General features: G+C 52.0%; 1 protein-coding gene across 1 annotated transcript; it reads right to left on the bottom strand.

Annotated features, from left to right (window-relative positions):
* On the bottom strand, positions 1–10,550 carry LOC128846272 (uncharacterized). The gene is made up of 6 exons (XM_054045250.1): positions 10,456–10,550; positions 9,998–10,362; positions 3,518–3,647; positions 3,053–3,429; positions 2,165–2,174; positions 1–293 (listed from the first exon to the last, which is right to left on the bottom strand). Exons 1-6 carry the CDS (start codon positions 10,499–10,501, stop codon positions 1–3), a joined length of 1,221 nt encoding a protein of 406 aa, XP_053901225.1. The 5' UTR covers positions 10,502–10,550.
* Between the last annotated feature and the right edge of the window lie 11,470 nt (positions 10,551–22,020).

Here is a 22,020-nt window from a genome sequence, read left to right as displayed (position 1 = left end):
CTACCAGTCCCTGCTTTGCTCTGTGTCACTGTGTGTGTTTCTGGCGCAGTAATAGGTGGCGGTGTCTGCAGCTGTCAGCGAGCGGAGCTGCAGGGAGACCTGGTTCTTGGCAGGCTCTGCAGAGATGGTGACTCGGCCCTGGAGAGACGGGGCAGAGCCTGTGGTCCCGGCCTGAGGATACACATATCCCATCCACTCCAGCCCTTTCCCGGGGGGCTGCCGGACCCAATCCCAGCTGTAGCCGCTGCTGCTAATGGAGAACCCAGAGACAGCGCAGGTCAGGGTGAGGGGCTCTCCGGGCTTCACCACGCCCGGGCCGGACTCGACCAGCTGCACCTGAGAGAGGACACCTGGGAAAATAAAATGGAGTGTTAAAGCCCCGATTCTTCTGCTATGGAATGGGTCATTTCTCCCAAATCTCCCCTGGGAACTCACCCGGGGCAGCAGCCAGTGACAGCACGAGGACGAGTAAAGATTTCATGCTGGTCTTCAAGTGAAACGCAAACCAATGAAGATGCGAGTCAGGCCCTGAGCAGGCGGGTCCCGGTGAGAACCCAGGCGCTGCTCTTTAAACGGGGAACAGGGGCCTGAGATTTGCATAAAACACCCCAACCTCCCCCGCCCCTCTTGAAAAGGAGCTGGAACAAGGAGCGATCTCCAGCGCCCATTGGCCAGTCTCCCCTCGTTAGCTGTGCGACAGGCCGGGGATGAGCAGAGCATTAGCGAGCTCCTCCTAATCACTGCCCGGGTTCCAGCTGTCCGGGGTCTGAGACTGGCGCCCATCACCGTGGGATCTTGGCACTGGGCGTTTGGGAGTGTAAAGTGGGGTTGTTTTGAACTCGAATGAAGGCGATAACAGAGGGTTTGTTTGAGCAGGGAGGGCTCAGCCTCTTCCCCCCCGCTCACATTTAAATGTCCCTGTAAACCCTCAGGAATCCTGGAAATGACTGGACAGGACACAAGGAAATTGTGAGGTTTTCCCCAACACAGGGTGTGGGGAAAAGCTTTCCGGGAGGCTGGAGCTCTGTGTGGGGGATGGGAGAGTCAGACCCCCCTCTTCCTGTCTGGGATTGTAAAATAAACATCGCAGCAGGGCACAGAAACAATAAAGAGAATGGATGTCCCGACGCTGAGACTCTCCTCGGAGTATCTAACGAAAGAGGAAAGGCCGGTTTTAGGAGCACGGCCTCACAAAGATCTTTGGGGAAAGGGGAGGGAACCGAGCCTGAGAGTAGAAGATGCAGTTTCTGGGCTGGGGTTGCAGTGACAGGAATGAGGAACACGTGGGAAATGGAACGCTTTGTGTGGGGGCTTTTTAAACAGACACACAACACACAGTCAACCTGTGGAACTCCTTGCCAGAGGGGGCTGTGAAGGCAAAATATATAACTAGGTTCAAAAAAGAACTAGAGGAGGATAGGTCTATGTCACAGAGTATGGGGGGAAACAAGGCCCTGCACCCCCGGCTTCCTGCGATTCACCATGACTCTCAGCCAGCCAGTAACACAGAAGGTTTATTTAGATGACAGGAACACAGTCCAAGACAGGTCTTGCAGGTACAGACAACAGGACCCCCTCAGTTAGATCCATCTTGGGGGGCGGGCAGGGAGGCCAGAGCCCCGTTGGGAGGCCAGAGGCTCATCTGGGCTCCCCTCCATTTTCCCAGCCAGCTCCGAACTGACTCACCCTCCAGCCTCTCCTCCTCTGGGCTTTGTTCCTTTCCTGGGCCAGGGGGTCACCTGATCTCTTTGGTCTCCAACACCTTTAGCTATCCCCTTGCTGGGGTGAAGGGCCCCGGCCATTAGTTGCCAGGAGACAGAGTGTCAGCCATTTATGTGCACTGGCCCTTTGCTCTGCAACAATCTCATCCCCATAGGGGAAACTGAGGCATTCACACAGTATTCAGAGGAAACATTAAGAACATTCCCACTTCGTCACATCTCTCCCCCCTTCGAGACCGAACTGAGCGGGGTCACTTTAGCCAGTGACCTGGGGAAGTTCGACCCCACCAACGTTCCCATGGATGCCCCATCATCTCTCCCATTCCTTGGTGGGAGTTACACCAGGCCCTTCCAGTTTCAGGCCCTCCCGTGGGTTTGTTGTACTTGATGGTGCTTGCAGGCTGAATGTGGGAAGGTTTATGTGGCCTGTGCCCTTTTGCCACCCCAATACCCCTGGGGTTCACACTGGGATGGGGTCTTCTCCCAGCGTTCCAGTCTGGAGGGCTGTGATTCGGGGTCTCTTGGTTAAAAGCCCCCTTTTGACCTTGGCCACCCTCTGGAAAGGCTCCTCTATGATGGGTAAGGGTCCTAAAGCCGGTTTCCCCTTGTCCCAGGCCTTCCTCCCCCTCTGACAGGGGTCACAGGATCGGCAGTACTGTCGGACAGTAGCAAAGACCCCAGGCCAGTAAAAGCCCCGTAGCAGCCTCTGCTGGGTGCGCCAGGTTCCCTGGTGCCCTGAGAGGGGAATGTCATGGGCCCGGTACAGCAGCTGGCGGCGATACTTCTGGGGTACCACCAGCTGCCTCCTGATCCCCCATGACCCCTTTTCCCTGGGGGAGCCCATTCTCGGTACAGGAACCCCTTCTCCCACAGGAACCTTTTCCAGCAACCTCTCCCCATGGCCTGTACCGCACTGAGGTTGGCCAGGTCCCTTATCTTCTGCAAGGAGGGATCTTTCTGCAGCTTGGCCTGGAACTCAGCAGCTGGGACAGGGATGGCCACCTGCTCTCTCTCGCCGGATGGGTCTGAAGCCGCAGCCTCCCTGAGCCCAGGGGCGGCTCCAGGCACCAGCACTCCAAGCGTGTTCTTGGGGTGGCAAGCCACGGGGGCGTGGCCTGCCGGTCGCTGTGTGGGTGGCAGTCAGGGAGCCTTCGGCAGCATGCCTGCGGGAGGTCCGCCGGTCCCGCGGCTTCGGTGTACCCACCACCGAAAGCCTCCTGACTGCCGTGCTTGGGGCGGCAAAATACATAGAGACGTCCCTGGTGAGTTCACTGTGTGTCTCTCTTTCTCTGCAGGGCTCCACTATCCCTGTAACTGGGGCCTCCCTGGGCTATTTGGAAACCGCTTCCCCTTTTTGTGCCAGTCCCTGCTCTGCTCTGTGTCACTGTGTCTCTCCTGGCGCAGTAATAGGTGGCGGTGTCTGCAGCTGTCAGCGAGCGGAGCTGCAGGGAGAACTGGTTCTTGGCGGTGTCTGCAGAGATGGTGATTCGGGCTTGGAGAGACGGGGCGTAGCCTGTCTCCCCGCTGTTATATGGGTACACATACCCCATCCACTCCAGCTCTTTCCCGGGGGGCTGCCGGATCCAGTGCCAAACGTAATACTGAGTAGTGATGGAGAACCTGGAGACAGCACAGGTCAGGGTGAGGGTCTCTCCTGGCTTCGCCGCTCCTGGGCCGGACTGGACCAGCTGCACCTGACAGAGGACACCTGGGAAAAGGGAAAGAAAGCAAGAAAGGCATTAGCCACAGAGAGACTCCTCAGATCTGTCACCAGTTCCCCCCACTGACCCATGGACACTCACAGGTGGGGGCGGAGAACAGGGAAAGGAAAAGCAACAGAAATTTCATTCTTGTTTTCATGTAATGAGGGGAACTCCCCAGCGGGCAGGACCGGGCAGTTCTGCGTCTGTGGAGAGACTGGGGCTCCTAGAACTGGGGTTGGTATTTAACCAGCAACCCTGTGAGTAGGGATTTGCATGCAGGTTGCACCCAGCGGGTATAAGGCGACAAGGAGCCGTGTAGGTTGGGAGTATTGGTTGGTGGAGTGGACAGTAACACGTCTCCATCAGGTCTGGGCTGGGCTGGAGAGGTCACTGAACCTTATGACGCACTTTCCACTCAGTGTAATGTGCCTTAGGACAGGGCTTAACTGGGTCTGTGAATCCCAACCTCCAACAGTGGCTGCTGAGAAATGCATTGGGCATCTCCGAGAAACATAACCAGTGCACAGAAGCAGTCAGTAGAAATGAGCTGTTAGGGGGGATGAGCAAAGGGGAAGGTGATTCCTCTGTGTAATATGGATTAGTTAATAAGTGACATTGTAGATATATCCAACGGGGAAAGTGGTGCAGGTGTGGAGAGATGAAGGGTTAAAATCCATGTGCAGCTTAGGTAATAACTTGGTATATGAATTGTGCCAGCTCTTTTCCAGGCCCAAAGTCCAGAGTTTGGTCAAGAGACCAGAGGCCTAGCGAATGGTGATTAGCTCGGAAAAGGCAGAAAAAACAAAAGATAACCTTGCATTTGCTAAGATAAGCCTGGTCAGCAAAATTGCCAGATGTTGGAGCAATAACTGAATAATTGTGTCTTAGTCAGAGTTGCAGATTGACCAAAGAAGCCCTGTGTCTGTTGTGTTAGTTTCTCTTGTAGGGAGATGTTCTTCCCACATCTCCAATCCTGAGTTGATGAGAGGTTGGAACATGTTAGTATAAGATATGGCCTCCTCCCACCTCCCTTTCCCAGGGACCAGTGCCTGCCTTAAGACACAAAGGAGATGATCTTTATTGCTATATACTTTCACTGTTTCTTTGCTTTAATCCCTAGGAATGTATCTGTTGGACAGTCAGAGGAGTTGCTTCATTCTATATGGATCCCAAATCAGAATTCAACATATATATATATATTATAGTAATACATTTATCAAAGTATTAATTAAATGTTAACTTGTTAACTTGAGACCATGGGCGGAGACATTATGTAACCTGTAAACCAGTGGCTACTGTGCTATCTTGTCTTGCTGCAAAACCTATTAGGGGTCGTAGAACTGCCTACCCTGTCACTTTCCCCACCCAGGGAAAATCCATATATTCCATTGTAATCAACCAATTGACAGTGTCTCTGAGCCTAATAAGCCAGGTGACACTCCGTCAGAGCTGTACATAATAAACTCCTAGGCTTGACCTCTACACAGTGTGAATTTATTTTAGTTCACTGGGCATTCGGTAGCAGATACAGACAAACAGGGGTAGTGAGGGAGGAGGAAATGGAGACACAAAGGGACGAGGCAGGCTTGGGGTTTTATGCGATGAAGAACTTTGCACTCAGGGAGTCCTAAGAGTAACCTGGAAGGGAAAGTAGCAGCTTGTAGTTAATGTCACTTTTGAGTTAATAGCTTCATATTATATTTAGCCCAGAAGGGACCATTTGCACCCGCTATTCTGACCTCCTGCACGGCACAAACCAGTGGATTTCCCCCAGTGATTACTGGATGCTTGGCAACGCGCCAGCAGTGAATGTTCACAGGTAATTCCTGCCCCCTGCCAGAGGAAATGAGAATTGCTGTCTGTGCACGTAGATAGATGTGTCTGAATGCTTGTGTTTTTCACTGACCGTCCCTGGTGAAGGGGGAGAGCCCAGTTCTGTGTGTTTGTGAAACACGCTCTCTCTTTCTCTCTGTGTGCCGCCCCCTGATGGAGGTAGTGAGATCTTCTCACTTTGTGTCTGTTTATACCTTTGTGTACAGAGAACACACACACACACACACACACACACATAGTGTGTTGACTTTTTCTTTCTCTTTATATCCATTTCATCTTTCCATCTCTGTGCCGTTACATTATTTTATTTTTGTTTGACATAATTCCTCTGGCACATCAGATTATGCAGACCCTCATTTTGACTGAATTTGTGTATTGTGACCAAGTGGGGGATTTTCTTGGTTTTTCCTTGTTTTCCAATGGTAGGCATGCAGTCGGAGTGGGACTCAGTTTCCCTGGGTGTTACTGGTTTAACGAGTAACATCCCTTATAATCACTTAAAATCTATCTTTTGTAGTTAATAAACTTATTTTTGTTTTCTCTAAAACCAATTTGTGGAATTCACAACTGGAGACAAAAATCTGTGCAAATCTTCCTCCACATTGAGAGAGGGAGCGAATGTCAATGATCTTACACTGTGCAGTTCTCTGTGCAGCACAAGATGACACAATTTTGGGTTTACACTTCGGGGGGGGGGTGTGCACGTGAATGCTGGGCAATTCCCTAGGTGAGTGCTCCCCTTGCAGAGCTGATCCCAGTGTCTGTGTGTTATGCTTATAAGAAGCACACGGGATCTTTTTCAGGGGAAAAGACAATACGCCACATTTATTGGAAATACAACAATTAGCATATGCATTCAGTCACACACACACCGTCCCGTCAGTCGATGTTATAGTTACCAATCCAGAGTCTGGATCAATCTAGTGGCCAGCTAGGTTGATCACAGGCAGATAGGAGCCGGGTTCTGTTGGTCGCAACACGATGCTCCGGGGAAGTCTTAGCAAGACGAACCCAAAGTTTCATGGCAAGGCCCCCTGTTTATATAGTGATTTTCCTTCATTGGGACCAATGAGTTTTGCACTGTCATGCTGTAATCAATTGTCATTTGATGAGTGCTTGTTTTCTTAAATTGTTCTTCTCATCCTTTATCTTGTTCTTTCATTAAGTCTCTCAGGGAGTTATCCCATGCTGGTTTCGATCACAGCTATCTTGTCCCCATTGATAGGTGCCTGTCTCGTCTTTAGAGTCGTCAATCTGCCCTCCTCTGGGTGGGGGGCGATAAGAGATAATGTTCTTTTTCTTGGCGGTGGAATTCCATTCTGCTTGGGAGCAGCGCCCCCATCTGGCCGCATCCAGAGCTGCAGCTGCTGCTGCTTAGAAAAGGCCTCATGCATGGCTGGCGGGTTGTGGGAGTGACGCCCGAGTGGGAAGGGGGGTGTTTGTAGATGGGGACTGGGCAGGAGAGAGACGAGCTGAGTTACCCACTTTGTCTCAGGCAGTGTCTGGCAGAGACCAGATCTGAACCCGAATCTTCTTAACCCAGCCCCGCGCCTTTCCCCTAATCCTACCCTTCCTCACATAACTGACTGCAGCGGGAGGGATGAATTTTGGAGGTGCTGGGCCCCGACAGCTCTCACTGAGTTCAGGCAGAGCAGTGCCCGCTTAGCGCCTCTGACATGGGCTCCCCTGGGGCAACGTTTCCTACTCCGGTTCTGAGTTTGGGAGTGTGAATTGTTCAGTGCCCAACGCGAGTCACAGGGAGCCGGATTCCCAGAAGTGGATAATCGCCCACAGCTGTGACTGGGGTCACTCAGAGATACAGGCGCTGAGCATCTTTTGGAAACCAGGCCCAGAGTATCTAACCATTCATGTAACCATTGGTGAGTTGAGTCCCCGGGTCCACATTTCTGTGCGCAGCACGAGGAAGCGGAGTCCATCTCCTGAGTGTTGTACACCGGGGTGGGGGGCAGGTGTGTGGCTAATGTGAAATTTGCAGATATGGGTGGGGCTTTGGAACAGGCTTTAAGGGAATTGGGATCCCCAAACCCACTGGATTTGGGCGCGTTTTGAATAGTTGATGTAATTTGAGTGTGGTTGGAAAGAGAATTTGGAAATAAATCCCATAGATTCATAGATTCATAGATTCATAGATTCATAGATTATAGGACTGGAAGGGACCTCGAGAGGTCATCGAGTCCAGTCCCCTGCCCGCATGGCAGGACCAAATACTGCCTAGACCATCCCTAATAGACATTTATCTAACCTACTCTTAAATATCTCCAGAGACGGAGATTCCACAACCTCCCTAGGCAATTTGTTCCAGTGTTTAACCACCCTGACAGTTAGGAACTTTTTCCTAATGTCCAACCTAGACCTCCCTTGCTGCAGTTTAAACCCATTGTTTCTGGTTCTATCCTTAGAGGCTAAGGTGAACAAGTTCTCTCCCTCCTCCTTATGACACCCTTTTATATACCTGAAAACTGCTATCATGTCCCCTCTCAGTCTTCTCTTTTCCAAACTAAACAAACCCAATTCTTTCAGCCTTCCTTCATAGGTCATGTTCTCAAGACCTTTAATCATTCTTGTTGCTCTTCTTTGGACCCTTTCCAGTTTCTCCACATCTTTTTTAAAATGCGGCGCCCAGAACTGGACACAATACTCCAGCTGAGGTCTAACCAGAGCAGAGTAGAGCGGAAGAATGACTTCTCGTGTCTTGCTCACAACACACCTGTTAATGCATCCCAGAATCATGTTTGCTTTTTTTGCAACAGCATCACACTGTTGACTCATATTTAGCTTGTGGTCCACTATAACCCCTAGATCCCTTTCTGCCGTACTCCTTCCTAGACAGTCTTTTCCCATTCTGTATGTGTGAAATTGATTTTTCCTTCCTAAGTGGAGCACTTTGCATTTGTCTTTGTTAAACTTCATCCTGTTTAACTCAGACCATTTCTCCAATTTGTCCAGATCATTTTGAATTATGACCCTGTCCTCCAAAGTAGTTGCAATCCCTCCCAGTTTAATAAGCGTACTTTCTATGCCAATATCTAAGTCGTTGATGAAGATATTGAACAGAGCCGGTCCCAAAACAGACCCCTGCGGTACCCCACTCGTTATGCCTTTCCAGCAGGATTGGGAACCATTAATAACAACTCTCTGAGTACGATTATCCAGCCAGTTATGCACCCACCTTATAGTAGCCCCATCTAATTTGTATTTGCCTAGTTTATCGATAAGAATATCATGCAAGACCGTATCAAATGCCTTACTAAAGTCTAGGTATACCACATCCACCGCTTCACCCTTATCCACAAGGCTCGTTATCCTATCAAAGAAAGCTATCAGATTGGTTTGACATGATTTGTTCTTCACAAATCCATGCTGGCTATTCCCTATCACCTTACCACCTTCCAAGTGTTGGCAGATGATTTCCTTAATTACTTGCTCCATTATCTTCCCTGGCACAGAAGTTAAACTAACTGGTCTGTAGTTACCTGGGTTGTTTTTATTTCCCTTTTTATAGATGGGCACTATATTTGCCCTTTTCCAGTCTTCTGGAATCTCTCCCGTCTCCCATGACTGTCCAAAGATAATAGCTAGAGGCTCAGATACCTCCTCTATTAGCTCCTTGAGTATTCTAGGATGCATTTCATCAGGCCCGGGTGACTTGCAGGCATCTAACTTTTCTAAGTGATGTTTAACTTGTTCTTTTTTTATTTTATCCGCTAAACCTACCCCCTTCCCATTAGCATTCACTATGTTAGGCATTCCTTCAGACTTCTCGGTGAAGACTGAAACAAAGAAGTCATTAAGCATCTCTGCCATTTCCAAGTTTCCTGTTACTGTTTCTCCCTCTTCACTAAGCAGTGGGCCTACCCTGTCTTTGGTCTTCCTCTTGCTTCTAATGTATTGATAAAAATACATGGTTGTAAAGAGGCAGATGATCACATAAAACGCAGGAGGAACCAGCAAAGGGGAAGCAAGAGGATTCAGAAAGTGAAGCAGGGATTTGGGTAAAGGGGGCCCGGGCCCGGGACGGGAGGGTGAGGGCCAGCTCTCTCTGTCTGGGTCTCTAGCTAAGAGGCCAGGCTGTCTAACTGGGAGAGGAAGAAAGGTTGGATTTGCCCAAGTAACACCAGCAAACAGCTCTCATGGCTCGAGGGAGGCCGGGAAGTTGGCAGACAGGAAAGCGGCAGCTTCTGGGCTGTATCCAAAGGAGTCCTATGATTGGTCAGGGTCGGGGCTGCCTGGGACACACACTGGATAGGGGGTAGAATATGACTGGCGGGGATATTAAACCTTCTCCTTCTGGACTTGAACCAGTGATAGTCAAACCTCAGGGGTTAAGGAGCTGAATTAGTGACCAACATTACCCGAAAGAGCCACAGTGGTGTGAATGACGGGAAATGTTTAGTGTGTGTCTACACATAGAGATACACACTAAATATATTGAATAGATACACATAAATATGTGTATATTGTATTTGTATTGATATTTGTATATCGATAGCTATCAAACCTCCCACACCGATGGGAACGCGACCTGCCGGTGCTTGTCTGATTGATCCCCCCTGGGGGGCCATGAGATGGGATCTCTGTGTGTCCATGTTACCAGGAGCTGAGTGAGGAGACGAGGAATTTTCCCTCCCCGATTTCCACCTCCTAAACCCCTTGTGACCAGTGTCTCACCCTGCTTCTAATGGAGACGTGAGTGTGACAGGGCCCCGAGTGACTCTAGACAATCCGCTTCCCCTTTTTGTACCAGCCCCGCTTTGCTCTGTGTCGCTGTGTGTCTCTGGCACAGTAATACGTGGCGGTGTCTGCAGCTGTGAGGGAGGCCAGCTGCAGGGAGAACTGGTTCTTGGAGGTGTCCGAAGAGATGGTGGTCCGGCTTTGGAGAGATGCGGCAAACCACTTTCTCCCATCGTGTGGGTATATACGTGCTACCCACTCCAGCCCTTTCCCGGGGGGCTGCCGGACCCAGTTCCAGGCGTAGCTGCTGCTAGTGATGGAAACACCCGAGACAATGCAGGTCAGTGCGAGGGTCTCTCCAGGCTTCACCGCCCCCGGGCCGGACTGGACCAGCTGCACCTGAGAGATGACACCTAGGGAAAGAGAAACAAAACATGAAGGAAATTAGTCACCGAACGAATCTGTGCATCTGTCCCCAATTCTCCCGCTGTCCGATAGACACTCACAGGTGAAGGCGGAGAACAAGGAAAGAAAAAGCCACAGAGATTTCATTCTCCTTTTTGTAAAATGAGGGAAACTCCCCAGCGGACAGGACCGGGCAGCTCTGTGTCTGGGGAGAGACTGAGGCTGCTAGAACCAGGGGTTGGTATTTAACAGTAACCCCCCAGGGCAGGGATTTGCATGCGGGTTCCCCAGCGGGTATAAAGGGAGGGACACCGCCAGGCAGGGAGCGCTGTCTGTTGGAAGCAGAGTCACACATCCCCTTCCTGTCAGCGGTGGCCCAAAGTCAAGTCACCTTCATTGGAGCCCTTCAGGGAAGCAAGGGACTGTGGATCGGGTCCCTACACTGGGGGTTTGAATCCATCCTTCCAGCCGCGCCTGCTGCCGAATGCCCCGGGCAGAGCTGAACAATAGAAACAAGAGAGAGGAGATGTCCAGAGACGTGAGACTCTCCCGGGAGTGTTGGATGGGGAAGGAGCCGCAGCTGTGGGGAGCCAGCGGCTGGTTCCAGGCACCACAGTGTGAGGAACCGCTTCAGGGAAAGGGAGAGAGCTGGGCACGGAGGGACTGTGCGGGTTGTGGGCTCTGTCAGAGTAAAGGCCGTGACGGCAGTAACCCAGGAACAGTCTAGAGCACACGCTCGGGGGAAACGCATCACCCTAGTGTCCGGTGCTTTTCCTGTAGCAGAGACACCTGTGAGGGGGAGAGACAGTGTGAGAGAGACACACACTGCTGTGCGCTGCTGTGGGGAGTGAAACTTGCTCTGTGTGTAGGTGTGTGTGAGGCTGAACCCAGACAGTCCCTTACCCTGGCCTGTAAAGTGTCCGGTGACTCCCTTCCAAGCTCTGCGGTTCGGGACATTGCTGAGAAAAGCAGGGAATGGCTCAGGGACAGCCAATAGTCTGGGCCATACATTATGCTCTTTCTGTCAAACGCCGGGACGTCCTCGGAGAAGCTGACAAAATGCTGCTCATGACCCAGAGGAGAAAGAGGACAAACTAGAGTGGAGTAAGGTACCTTTACACTGGCATAACCTCATCCAAAGTAGGCCTTGCGCTGTTATAACTACACGGGTGAAAACATTATACTCCGAACTCAAGCAGTTAGATAGATATAAATGGGCCCAGGGAAATGACACTCTCATGGGAATTTTATTAATTAATGGAGATATCTCATCTCTTAGAAATGGACGGGACCTTGAAAGGTCATCGAGTCCAGCCCCCTGCCTTCACTAGCAGGACCAGGTACTGATTTTGCCCCAGATCCCTAAGTGGCACCTTCAAGGATTGAACTCACAACCCTAGGGTTACCATATTTTGAGTGTTCAAAAAGAGGACAGTCCACGGGGCCCCGGCCCCGCCCCAACTCCACCCCTTCCCCACAATCCCCGCCCCAACTCCGCCCCCTCCCCTGCTTCCCGCGAACATTTGATTCGCGGGAAGCCTGAAGCAGGCAGCAGGTAAGCTGGGGGTGGGTGGGGGGAGGAGGCGCGGCCCAGTCTGGCCCCCCCTGGCGTCTCCAGCCTGGCTCGGCTCAGGCCCTGGGGTTCCAGTCCCGGCCCGCCCAGCGCTGCCGGCCTGGCCCAGCACCCCCCAGCCCGGCCCCCGGCTCAGCACCGCCGGCCCGGCCCCCAGCCCAGCCCCCGGCCCAGCACCGCCGGCCCAGCCCCCGGCTCAGGTCCGCCGGCCCGGCCCCCGGCCCGGCCCCCGGCTCAGCACCGGCCCCCAGCTCAGCACTGCTAGCCCGGCCCCCGGCCCCCGGCTCAGCACTGCTAGCCCAGCGCCCGGCCCCCGGCTCAGCACCGGCCCCCGGCTCAGCACCGCTAGCCCGGCCCCCGGCCCAGCACCGCCGGCCCAGCGCCCGGCCCTTGGCTCAGCACCGGCCCCCGGCTCAGCACTGCTAGCCCAGCCCCCGGCTCAGCACCGCCGGCCCAGCGCCCGGCCCCCGGCCCAGCACCGCCGGGCCCGGCCCCCAGCCCCCGGCCCAGCACCGCCGGGCCCGACCCGGCCCCCAGCCCAGCACCCCCAGCCCCGCATGTCCTGATTTTCCTGGACATGTTCGGCTTTTTGGGATTTCCCCCCGGACGGGGATTTGAGGCCCAAAAAGCCGGACATGTCCGGGAAAATCCGGACGTATGGTAACCCTACACCCTGGGTTGAGCAGGCCAATGCTCAAACCACTGAGCTATCCCTCCCCCTGATGTCAGATGGGGAAGGAGCAGCAGCTGAACGTGGGGGAAGGGCGGGTTTAGGCCGCAGAGCCTGAAAAGCAGCTGTGGTGAGAGGGAAGGAAAAGGGAATGGAGAGAAGATGCAGCCCCTGGGCTTTGTCAGGACACAGGCTGTGGTGGCAGGACACAGGGCAGAATCTGACCCGCAGGCCGGGGAGAAACCCAGCGCCGTATTCCGAGGTGTGTTTCATGTAGAAGAACTGCCTGGGAGTGAGGGAGGGTGGGAGAAACACTGCTGACCCCTAAGGCAGGAATGAGATGTGTTGTGCTGATTTTGGGCCCTGAGTGATTTTGTGTAACTTTACATTTCCATTAATCTTCCCCTGCCTGTTCATGTAACCATTGAAATACATGTATTTGCTCAGGGAGTTTGACGAGATCCTGTGGTAGCTGAAAGGCAAACGGTGGGCAGGAAAAGGGGGTAAGTTCTGGATTCTCTGGGGAAAATCTCTTCATATATATATGCCTTTTCAGATTCAATTTACTGTGTGTGTGTCTCCCTCTGGGTGGCTTAACTGTCTCCATAACTCTGACCTCACTATTGTTTACTGGCTTCATCTTTTTTGTATGAGTCGCTTCTTTGCTCTCTGTCACTGGGCTCCTTCTGGCACAGTAATAGGTGGCCGTGTCTGCAGCTGTCAGGAAACGTTGCTGCAGGTGGTGTCCAAACACTGAAGGTTAAACAGAAGGTGTGAGCCTGAATTCTTGTGTTAATTATTATAATTCAATGGCTTTTTCCCCCAGACAGACCTAAGGGAGTTAGGCAGCCAAATCTCATTGAATGTAAAATTCCATTGAGTTTTCATGTAATTTCATTTCATTTGCAATCACATTGGGAACATTTCAGTAATTTTCATAGATTCATAGATATTAAGGCCAGATGGGACTACCAAGGGATCCCATCATCTAGCCTGACCTGCTTAACACAAGGCATTGAACCTCACCCGATGATTCCTGCAACAAGCCCATAAGTAATCTTTGAGGTTTAGTGTCTGTTTTAGTAAAACCTGTGTGTGGCTCAGATTATCATCCACCTTCTCTCTGAGAGACAAAGTGAGTGAAATAATATCTGTGATTGGACCAACTTCTGTTGATGAAAGAGACAAGCTGTCTGGCTACATGGAGGTCTTCTTCAGGTCTGACCTTTTCCAGACCTGCAGAGAAGCTCTGTGTTGCTCAAACACGTGTCTCTTTCACCATTAGAAGTTGTTTCAGTAGCAGATATTACCTCACCCACCTTGCGTATCTTAATATTTTTGGGACCATCAGGGCTACAACAACACTGCAAACAACCTTCCTCTGAAGCATCAGCTACCATTGGAGTAGGATACCGGATTAGCTGGACCTCAAGTCTCATCTGAGATCTAATCATGTTTCTATGAGAGAGAAAAAAACTCACTTGTTCCTTTACAGAGTTCTGGAATACAAGAGCATTCTCATTCTCTCTCGCTTTCTCTCTGCTTGTATCACTGCTCCCTCTACTGGAAGGAATGAGATCTGGTGTGTGTGTGTATGTGTGTGTACACTTTCTACACTCACAGGGATGATGATGTAAATAACGATGTGATTCCAATCCCATTGAGATTAACCGTTTCGACTTTCTGTATGTGGATACTCTTACACTTTGGTTATAAACTTTGCTTCCAGCATTTTTCCTGGCTCCCAAGCTGAACCGCTGGAACGAATTTGAAACTGAAATAAGAGCGTGCACAAACAAAAGTGGCATCCATTTAACTAAACTGATTTATATTAATTCAGAGTAATTGATATTTGTAGAATAGTCCCCAGGGAGCGACAGCTGTTGATTCTTTAAGGTCACCGTGCCAAGATTCTCAGGACTGTTTAGCACAGAAGGAGTCTATTTGGGGAGAGGAGGGAATGGAAAGGGGAAGCAGAAGATGTCCCTTCATTTCCATCTAGTGCAAATTTCTTGTGTTTGTGTTTCCCTTCCTCTTGACAGATAAATTACAGCAAGATAGAGGCCAGAAAGTCTGGTCAGAATCCATGTCCCATTGATTTGCATGGGTCCCTGCTTTGCTCTGTGTCACTGTGTCTGCCTGGCGCAGTAATAGGTGGCGGTGCCTACACCTGCCAGGGAGCGGAGCTGCAGGGAGAACTGGTAAATTAACTGATAAAGTAATTCTGGTTGTAGGTGGAGATTTCTCTGGGGCCTGGCTCTTTTCATCAGGAGAAGCTCAGGATTCTGATTTGTCTGGTAGCCCGGGGGGGTGGGTGGGAGGGGCAGTCACAGAGCCTAATGAATGGCCAGATTTTAAAAGGTATTTCAACGGGAATTATTAGGCGCCCAAATACCTTTAAAAATCTGTCTCTAAGTGATTTGCCTCAGGTCTTGCAGAGCAATAAACAGGACAGATGTGCCTCTGGCCAGGTCCCTGATCCCCGAATCACACTTCCTCCCGGCCAATGAAGATTCGAGCTAATTAGGAAACAGCAACTGGCAATTTGTCAGGATTGGAAACGAGCTATCAGTGCAAAGGGGGAAGATCTCAGGCGCCTTGGGAGAGGGCAGGAAGGTTGTAACAGGGAAGAGACAGCGCTGCCTCATTCAGGGACTCTCTCCCCTCCTGGGATCTTGTCATGGCGCGTATCACTGTGGGTCCCACCTGGTGCAGTAATAGGTGGCGGTGTCCGCAGCGGTCAGGGAGCGGAGCTGCAGGTAATACTCATTCTTGGCGTCATCTTTGGAGATGTTCGCTCGGGTTTGCAGGTCGGGGGCGTAGTTCGTGCTCCCGGAGAAATGGATGCGCCCTACCCATTGCAGCCCTCGGCCAGGGAGTTCGCACACCCAGTTCCACCAGGCGCGGGTAGCGATGGAGTCCCCCGACACGGTACAAGTCACTGTGAGGGACTCTCCGGGCTTCACCACTCCCGGGGCAGACGGGACCGGCTGGATCTGTGAGCGGACACCTTGGCGAAGGAGAGAAAAGGAGAAGTGACGCTCCACGCTGCACTGCGGGCAGGGAGGAGAGCGGGGGCTGCGTGTCCCCGAGATACTCACAGAAGGGAGCCGCCAAGAGGCAGAAAAGAAACCCCAGCAGCAGCAACGCCATTTCTGCGAGGTGTGGGAGGAAGGGGATACCCTGCAGCAGGAAGAAACGGGCCAGAGCGGCGCGGTGCCTGAGGCTCGTGGGATCCGGGGTTGGTGTTTAGCAGGGCAGGGATTTGCATGTGGGTTTCGCCCAGCGGGGTGGGAGGTGAATGGGCAGGGCAGGGTGGGCTGTGACTTGACCGGAATCCCCTCGTTGCACAGACCTGCGTCTTACACGGGGTGAGAGACAGAATTCCTGTATTTGTGGGGCACGGGGCCACCAAACACTTTTACATATAGTCAATACACTGCCATGGAGCTTAAAACCCGTTAACTCTCCCACCTACTCGACTGACCCCTCAGTCTGAGCGCCGAGACCTGCGCGAACCACTGGTGGGGTCCGTGAGTTGCTGAGCCTGCGTGGAATAAGATCGGTTTCTTCTTGGCATAGGTGCGATTGTTTGGGTGTTGCGGCCCCCTGCTTAGTGGACCGTGTGTGACTGTATCTGTGTGTCCCTGCAGCCTGTTATTGGAAGGACGAAGAGCAACTGAGAGTATAAATATGTGTGTGTGTTTGTGTCTGAGTGTGCTCTTGACTTGAGAAAATAGGACCTTGCAAATATGCATTTGTGTGTGTGTGTTGCTTGTGCATCAGTATTCAAGTAGATGTTATAATAATAAAACCTTGCCGAGCAGCCCATAACACCGTCAGTGCTGCCCGCCAGGTCACCCTGCGTTGCCGTACAGCCGGTGGGGCTCAGGGAGATGCACCGGTAGAGAGCGCCATGATATACCCCTTCAAGGGTTCGCCCGGCTTTCCCCTTCTTCTCTCCCTCCCCCGCCCCCTTGGGAACGAATCTGAGCCGGGAGAAATCCTTTCATTCAGCACAACTTTTTAAAGATAATGACCCGACCCTCTGATCAAGTGGCCGTGTCGGGATTAGCCCCCGTCGGACAGCAGGCAATTCTCCAGCACGCTCCTCACCCATGTCAGTGAATGATCTGGGGAACGTCAGGCTCATTTGAAAGGAGGGAAAGGAGCAGAAAGCGCTCGGAAGCAGCAGCCCAGCTCCTAGTAAGACTGAACTACGGAGCGTGCCCAGGAAAGCCCAGGGCTGTCTCAGGAGATAACTGTCCCCTTTTGAGGGCTCTCGCTCAGCCTCCGACCGCGGCTGCACAACCCCGCAGCCTTCCTTCAAGAGACCCAGGCGTGACACGAGGCAGCAAAGCACGCGGGGATTTAAGCCTCTGGAAATGTCCCTCTCTAGTCTGTATTTCCCCTGCGCACATATCCCAGGCACACGAGTTTCTCAGGCGCTCTAGTGGCCCGTGGGGCTTTTCAGCTCCTCTGTCTCAATAAGAAATTCAGGCAGATACACCCGGCTCCAGCAGATTCAGATGCAGTCGTTGCCCAATGCTGCATCAGTACCGCACCCAGTCAAACAAACAAAACAACAACATTGCAAAGTGCAAATGTGTAAAAGCCAAAACGGGGGGGGGGATTTTTTTTTTTGCTTGGGGAGGCAAAAGACCTAGAGCCAGCCCTGCACGCAGGGATCAGTTCTGGGTCTGGTTCTGTTCAATGTCTTCATCAGTGATTTAGATAATGGCATAAAGAGGACATTTCTAAGGTTTGCGAATCATACCAAGCTGGGAGGAGTTGCAAGTGCTTGGAGGATAGGATTATAATTAGAAATGATCTGGAGAAACTGGAGAAATGGTCTGAAGTAAATAGGATGAAATTCAATAAGGACAAATGCAAATTACTCCACTTAGGAAGGAACAATCAGTAGCACACATACAAAATGGGAAATGACTGCCTAGGAAGGAGAACTGTGGAAAGGGATCTGGGGGTCATAGGGGATCACAAGCTTGATATGAGTCAACAATGTAATACTGTTAAAAAAAGCGAACATCAGTCTGGGATCTATTAGCAGGAGTGTTGTAAACAAGCCACTTAATTCTCCCGCTCTGCTCCACACTGATTGGGCATCAACTGAAATATTGTTTTCGGTTCTGGGCGTCACATTTCAGGAAAGATGTGGACAAATTAGAAAAAGTCCAGAGAAGAGCAACAAAAATAACTAAAAGTCTAGAAAACATGACCTATGAGGGAAGATTGAAAAAAATCGAGTTTGTTTAGTCTGGAGAAAAGACGACTGAGGGGGACGTAATAACAGTTGGTAAGTACATAAAAGGAGGAGTACAAGGAGGAGGGTGACAAATTATTCTCTTTAACCTCTGAGGATAGGACAAGAAGCAATGGGCTTAAATTGCATCAAGGGAGGTTTGACATTAGGAAAAACTTCCAAACTGTCAGGGTTGTTAAGCACTGGAATAAATTTCCCAGGGATGTTGTGGAATCTCCGTCCCTGGAGATTTTTAAGAGCAAGTTGGACAAACACCTGTCGGGGATGGTCTAGATAACACTGAATCCTGCCATGAGTGCAGGGGACCGGACTAGATGACCTCTCGAGGTCCCTTCCAATCCCAGGGTGCTATGATTCTCTATATAGATATTGAGCTCTGAAACCTGAGGACTGATTTGTTTTTCACTCTGGTTGTAGATCCCGTTCCTGTGCCCAGTGCTGGATTGTTTGTGGAAGTGCTGCCCCCACGCGGTGCATGGGAGAAGTTTGGTTCTGCCACTCGAGTTTTTGTATTAGCCCTGATGGGATTCCCCTCACTGTGAGTGTCTCCCGTACAGTAATACCGGGCGGTGTCCTCGGGCTTCAGGCTGTTCATCTGCAGATACAACAGGCTGTTGGGATTGTCTCTGGAGACGGTGAATCTCCCTTTTACCGAGTCACTGTAGTGTATGCTGGAGCTGTAAATGTAGGCGACCCACTCCAGCCCCTTCCCGGGAGCCTGGCGGACCCAGCTCATCCCGTAGCTGCGGATGGTGAACCCAGAGGCTTTGCAGGAGAGGCGGAGAGAGTCTCCGGGCTTTTTCACATCCCCTCCGGACTCCGCCAGTGACTGGGACCAGGCACCTGGGAATAAAGACAGGTTGTAAATATCGGTATAAAAACAGCGATAACACAATATCCTTCTAACTGTGCAAGTTATTCAGAGGAGGAAAATACCTTCCAAAGCTGCTACAGCAAAAATTACAAGGAGCAAAATGTTCATGTTTCCTGCTGTTCGAGGGGACTGGCTGGTAACTGCACAGACCCAGGGGGTGCGGATTGTGTCTCTGGGTGCAGCCTGGGCAGAGAGGGGCACCAATTTAAACAGGAAACTGTCTCCCTCATTTGCATGCCCCCGCTTTATAAGAGACACACACTCCTGCTGCCAGGGATCTGACTGACTCGCCCCAGGGCTCCGGGTGCGGGAGTCAGACTGTCCCGTCCTGTGTGTCTGTGCAGCGCCGGGCACAGGGCGCTGGGTCCTCCTGACACTTTCGGACCCCTGGGAGGAATGACCAGCTCCCTGCAGTGAAGTTTTCTCAAAACTGGGTTTGTGCTGAGATGCGGAAGGTTTTTAAATGTTTATTTTTCCCTGGGCCGCCGGGGGGGGGAGGGGGGCAAGTGGGGCAATTTTCCCCGGGCCCCACAGGGGCCCCCATGAGAATATAGTATTCTATAGTATTGCCACTTTTTTTATGGAAGGGGCCCCAAAATTGCTTTGCCCCAGGCCCCCTGAATCCTCTGGGCAGCCCTGCCTCACCCAGACACCCAAGAACGCACAGGGTGGAAGGCTCCGGGCACTCAGCCACTTCACCCCAGAAGATGGCCCAAGCAACAGAAGGCTGTCATTCAAACAGTTTTGATTTGTAGAGTGTCTACAATAAGCAATGTGGCCTTGTCCTTCCCTCCTCCCCCACCCCACCCCACCCAGGCTACCTTGTCAGTTATCTCATTTTTTTTTAATTAATAAAGAAAGAGACAAGCTGTCTGGCTACACAGAGGTCTTCTTCGGGTCTGACCTTTTCCAGACCTGCAGAGAAGCTCTGTGTTGCTCAAACACGTGTCTCTTTCACCATTAGAAGTTGTTTCTGTAGCAGATATTACCTCATCCACCTTGTGTATCTTAATATTTTTGGGACCATCAGGGCTACAACAACACTGCAAACAACCTTCCTCTGAAACATCAGCTACCGTTGGAGTAGGATACCGGATTAGCTGTACCTCGAGTCTCATCCGATATCAAATCATGATTCTATGAGAGAGAAAAAAACTCACTTGTTCCTTTACAGAGTTTCGGAATACAAGAGCATTCTCATTCTCTCTCGCTTTCTCTCTGCTTGTATCACTGCTCCCTCTACTGGAAGGAATGAGATCTGGGGTGTGTGTGTGTGTGTGTGTGTGTGTGTGTGTGTGTGTGTGTGTGTGTGTGTGTGTGTGTGTGTGTGTGTGTGTGTGTGTGTGTGTGTGTGTGTGCGCACTTTCTACACTCACAGGGATGATGATGTAAGTAACGATGTGATTCCAATCCCATTGAGATTAAGCGTTTTGACTTTCTGTATGCATTGGTTATAAACCTTGCTTCCAGCGCAAAGGGGGAAAATCTCAGGCGCCTTGGGAGAGGGCAGGAAGATTGTAACAGGGAAGAGACGTAGCCGCCTCATTCCGGGGGGACTCTCCCCTCCTGGGATCTTGTCATGGCGCGTATCACTGTGGGTCCCACCTGGTGCAGTAATAGGTGGCGGTGTCCGCAGCGGTCAGGGAGCGGAGCTGCAGGTAATACTCATTCTTGGCATCATCTTTGGAGATGTTCGCTCGGGTTTGCAGGTCGGGGGCGTAGTTCGTGCTCCCGGAGAAATGGATGCGCCCTACCCATTGCAGCCCTCGGCCAGGGAGTTCGCGCACCCAGTTCCACCAGGCGTGGGTAGCGATGGAGTCCCCCGACACGGTACAAGTCACTGTGAGGGACTCTCCGGGCATCACCACTCCCGGGGCAGACGGGACCAGCTGGATCTGTGAGCGGACACCTTGGCGAAGGAGAGAAAAGGAGAAGTGACGCTCCACGCTGCACTGCGGGCAGGGAGGAGAGCGGGGGCTGCGTGTCCCCGAGATACTCACAGAAGGGAGCCGCCAAGAGGCAGAAAAGAAATCCCAGCAGCAGCAACGCCATTTCTGCGAGGTGTGGGAGGAAGGGGATACCCTGCAGCAGGAAGAAACGTGCCAGTGCGGCACGGTGCCTGAGGCTCGTGGGATCCGGGGTTGGTGTTTAAGCAGGGCAGGGATTTGCATGTGGGTTTTGCCCAGCGGGGATGGAGGTTAAAGGGCTTGACAGGGGGCTCTGATTTAGCCAGAATCTTCTCCTTTCACGGGCCTGCACCTCACACCGGGGCGAAACACAGAACTGCTTTATTTGTGGGACGCTAGGCCATCTCTTCAAGTGACACCGAACAGTTTCAGTACACTGCCACGGAGCTTAAAACCCTTCAGCTCTCCCTCCTCCTTGATTGACCCCCTCGGTTTGAGTGCCCAGACCTGTGCTCTCCACTGCTGTGTGTCTGTGTGGTGATGTCCCTGGCTGGGTGTGGAATAAGGTCTGGGTCTTGTCATAGATGCGATTGTTTGGGTGTTGCGGATCCCTGCTGGGTGGAACCAGGACCGGCGCTTCCATTTAGGTGACTTAGGTGGTCACCCAGGGCACCGGGATTTGGGGGGCGGCATTTTGCCGCCCTCGGTGGCAATTCTGCGGTAGGGGCTCCTTCCGCACTCCGGGTCTTCAGCGGCAATTCTGCGGGGGGTCCTTCGCTTGCTCCGGGACCCGCCGCCGAAGTGCCCCGAAGACCGGGAGCGCGGAAGGACCCCCCACCGCCGAAGTGCCCCGAAGACCGGGAGCGCGGAAGGACCCCCACCTAGGGTGGCAAAAACCCTGGCGCCGTTCCTGGGTGGAACGTGTATGACTGTATTGCTGTGTGTCCCTGCCACCTGTTACTGGAATTAAGGAGAACTGTCTCCATTTTAGGGATGGGGAAACTAAGGCACAGAGCGGTGAAGTGACTTCCTGTGGTCACCCAGCAACAGAGTCGGTATCAGAACCCAGTTCTCCTAAATTTTAATCCACGAGGGGCGCCTGCCTCCTTTGCATGCAGGTTTCACGGGAGGGGGGGGGAATACAAGAGAAGACAGGGAGCTGTCTGTGTGTCTGGGGATCTCCCCTGGGACATGACTACACCATACAGCAGAGCATTGCAGACATACATCCTTCCACTAGGCTCAGCTTGAGTTAACCCAGACTTTGTCCAGAAGCCAGAGGACAGAGTATCGAAGCCCACAGGAGGCAGAGTGGTCTAGTGGGTAAGGCCCTGGACTGAGACTCCAGAGACCTGGCTCGG

This window comes from Malaclemys terrapin, chromosome 12, assembly GCF_027887155.1.
Source record: "Malaclemys terrapin pileata isolate rMalTer1 chromosome 12, rMalTer1.hap1, whole genome shotgun sequence".
NCBI classification, from domain to species: domain Eukaryota; kingdom Metazoa; phylum Chordata; order Testudines; family Emydidae; genus Malaclemys; species Malaclemys terrapin.
This window is presented reverse-complemented; position numbering and strand designations above follow the sequence as displayed.

Excerpts from the sequence above, each read along its gene's own strand:
- LOC128846272 (XM_054045250.1), bottom strand. The coding sequence starts at position 10,501 with ATGAAATCTCTGTGGCTTTTTCTTTCCTTGTTCTCCGCCTTCACCT. Across the intron at positions 10,363-10,455 it reads CTTGTTCTCCGCCTTCACCT|GTGTCATCTCTCAGGTGCAG; the intron begins GTGAGTGTCTAT and ends CTCTTTCCCTAG. Across the intron at positions 3,648-9,997 it reads ACAAAAAGGGGAAGCGGATT|GAGCCCCAGTCTCTCCACAG; the intron begins GTCTAGAGTCAC and ends CCCCAGTTCTAG.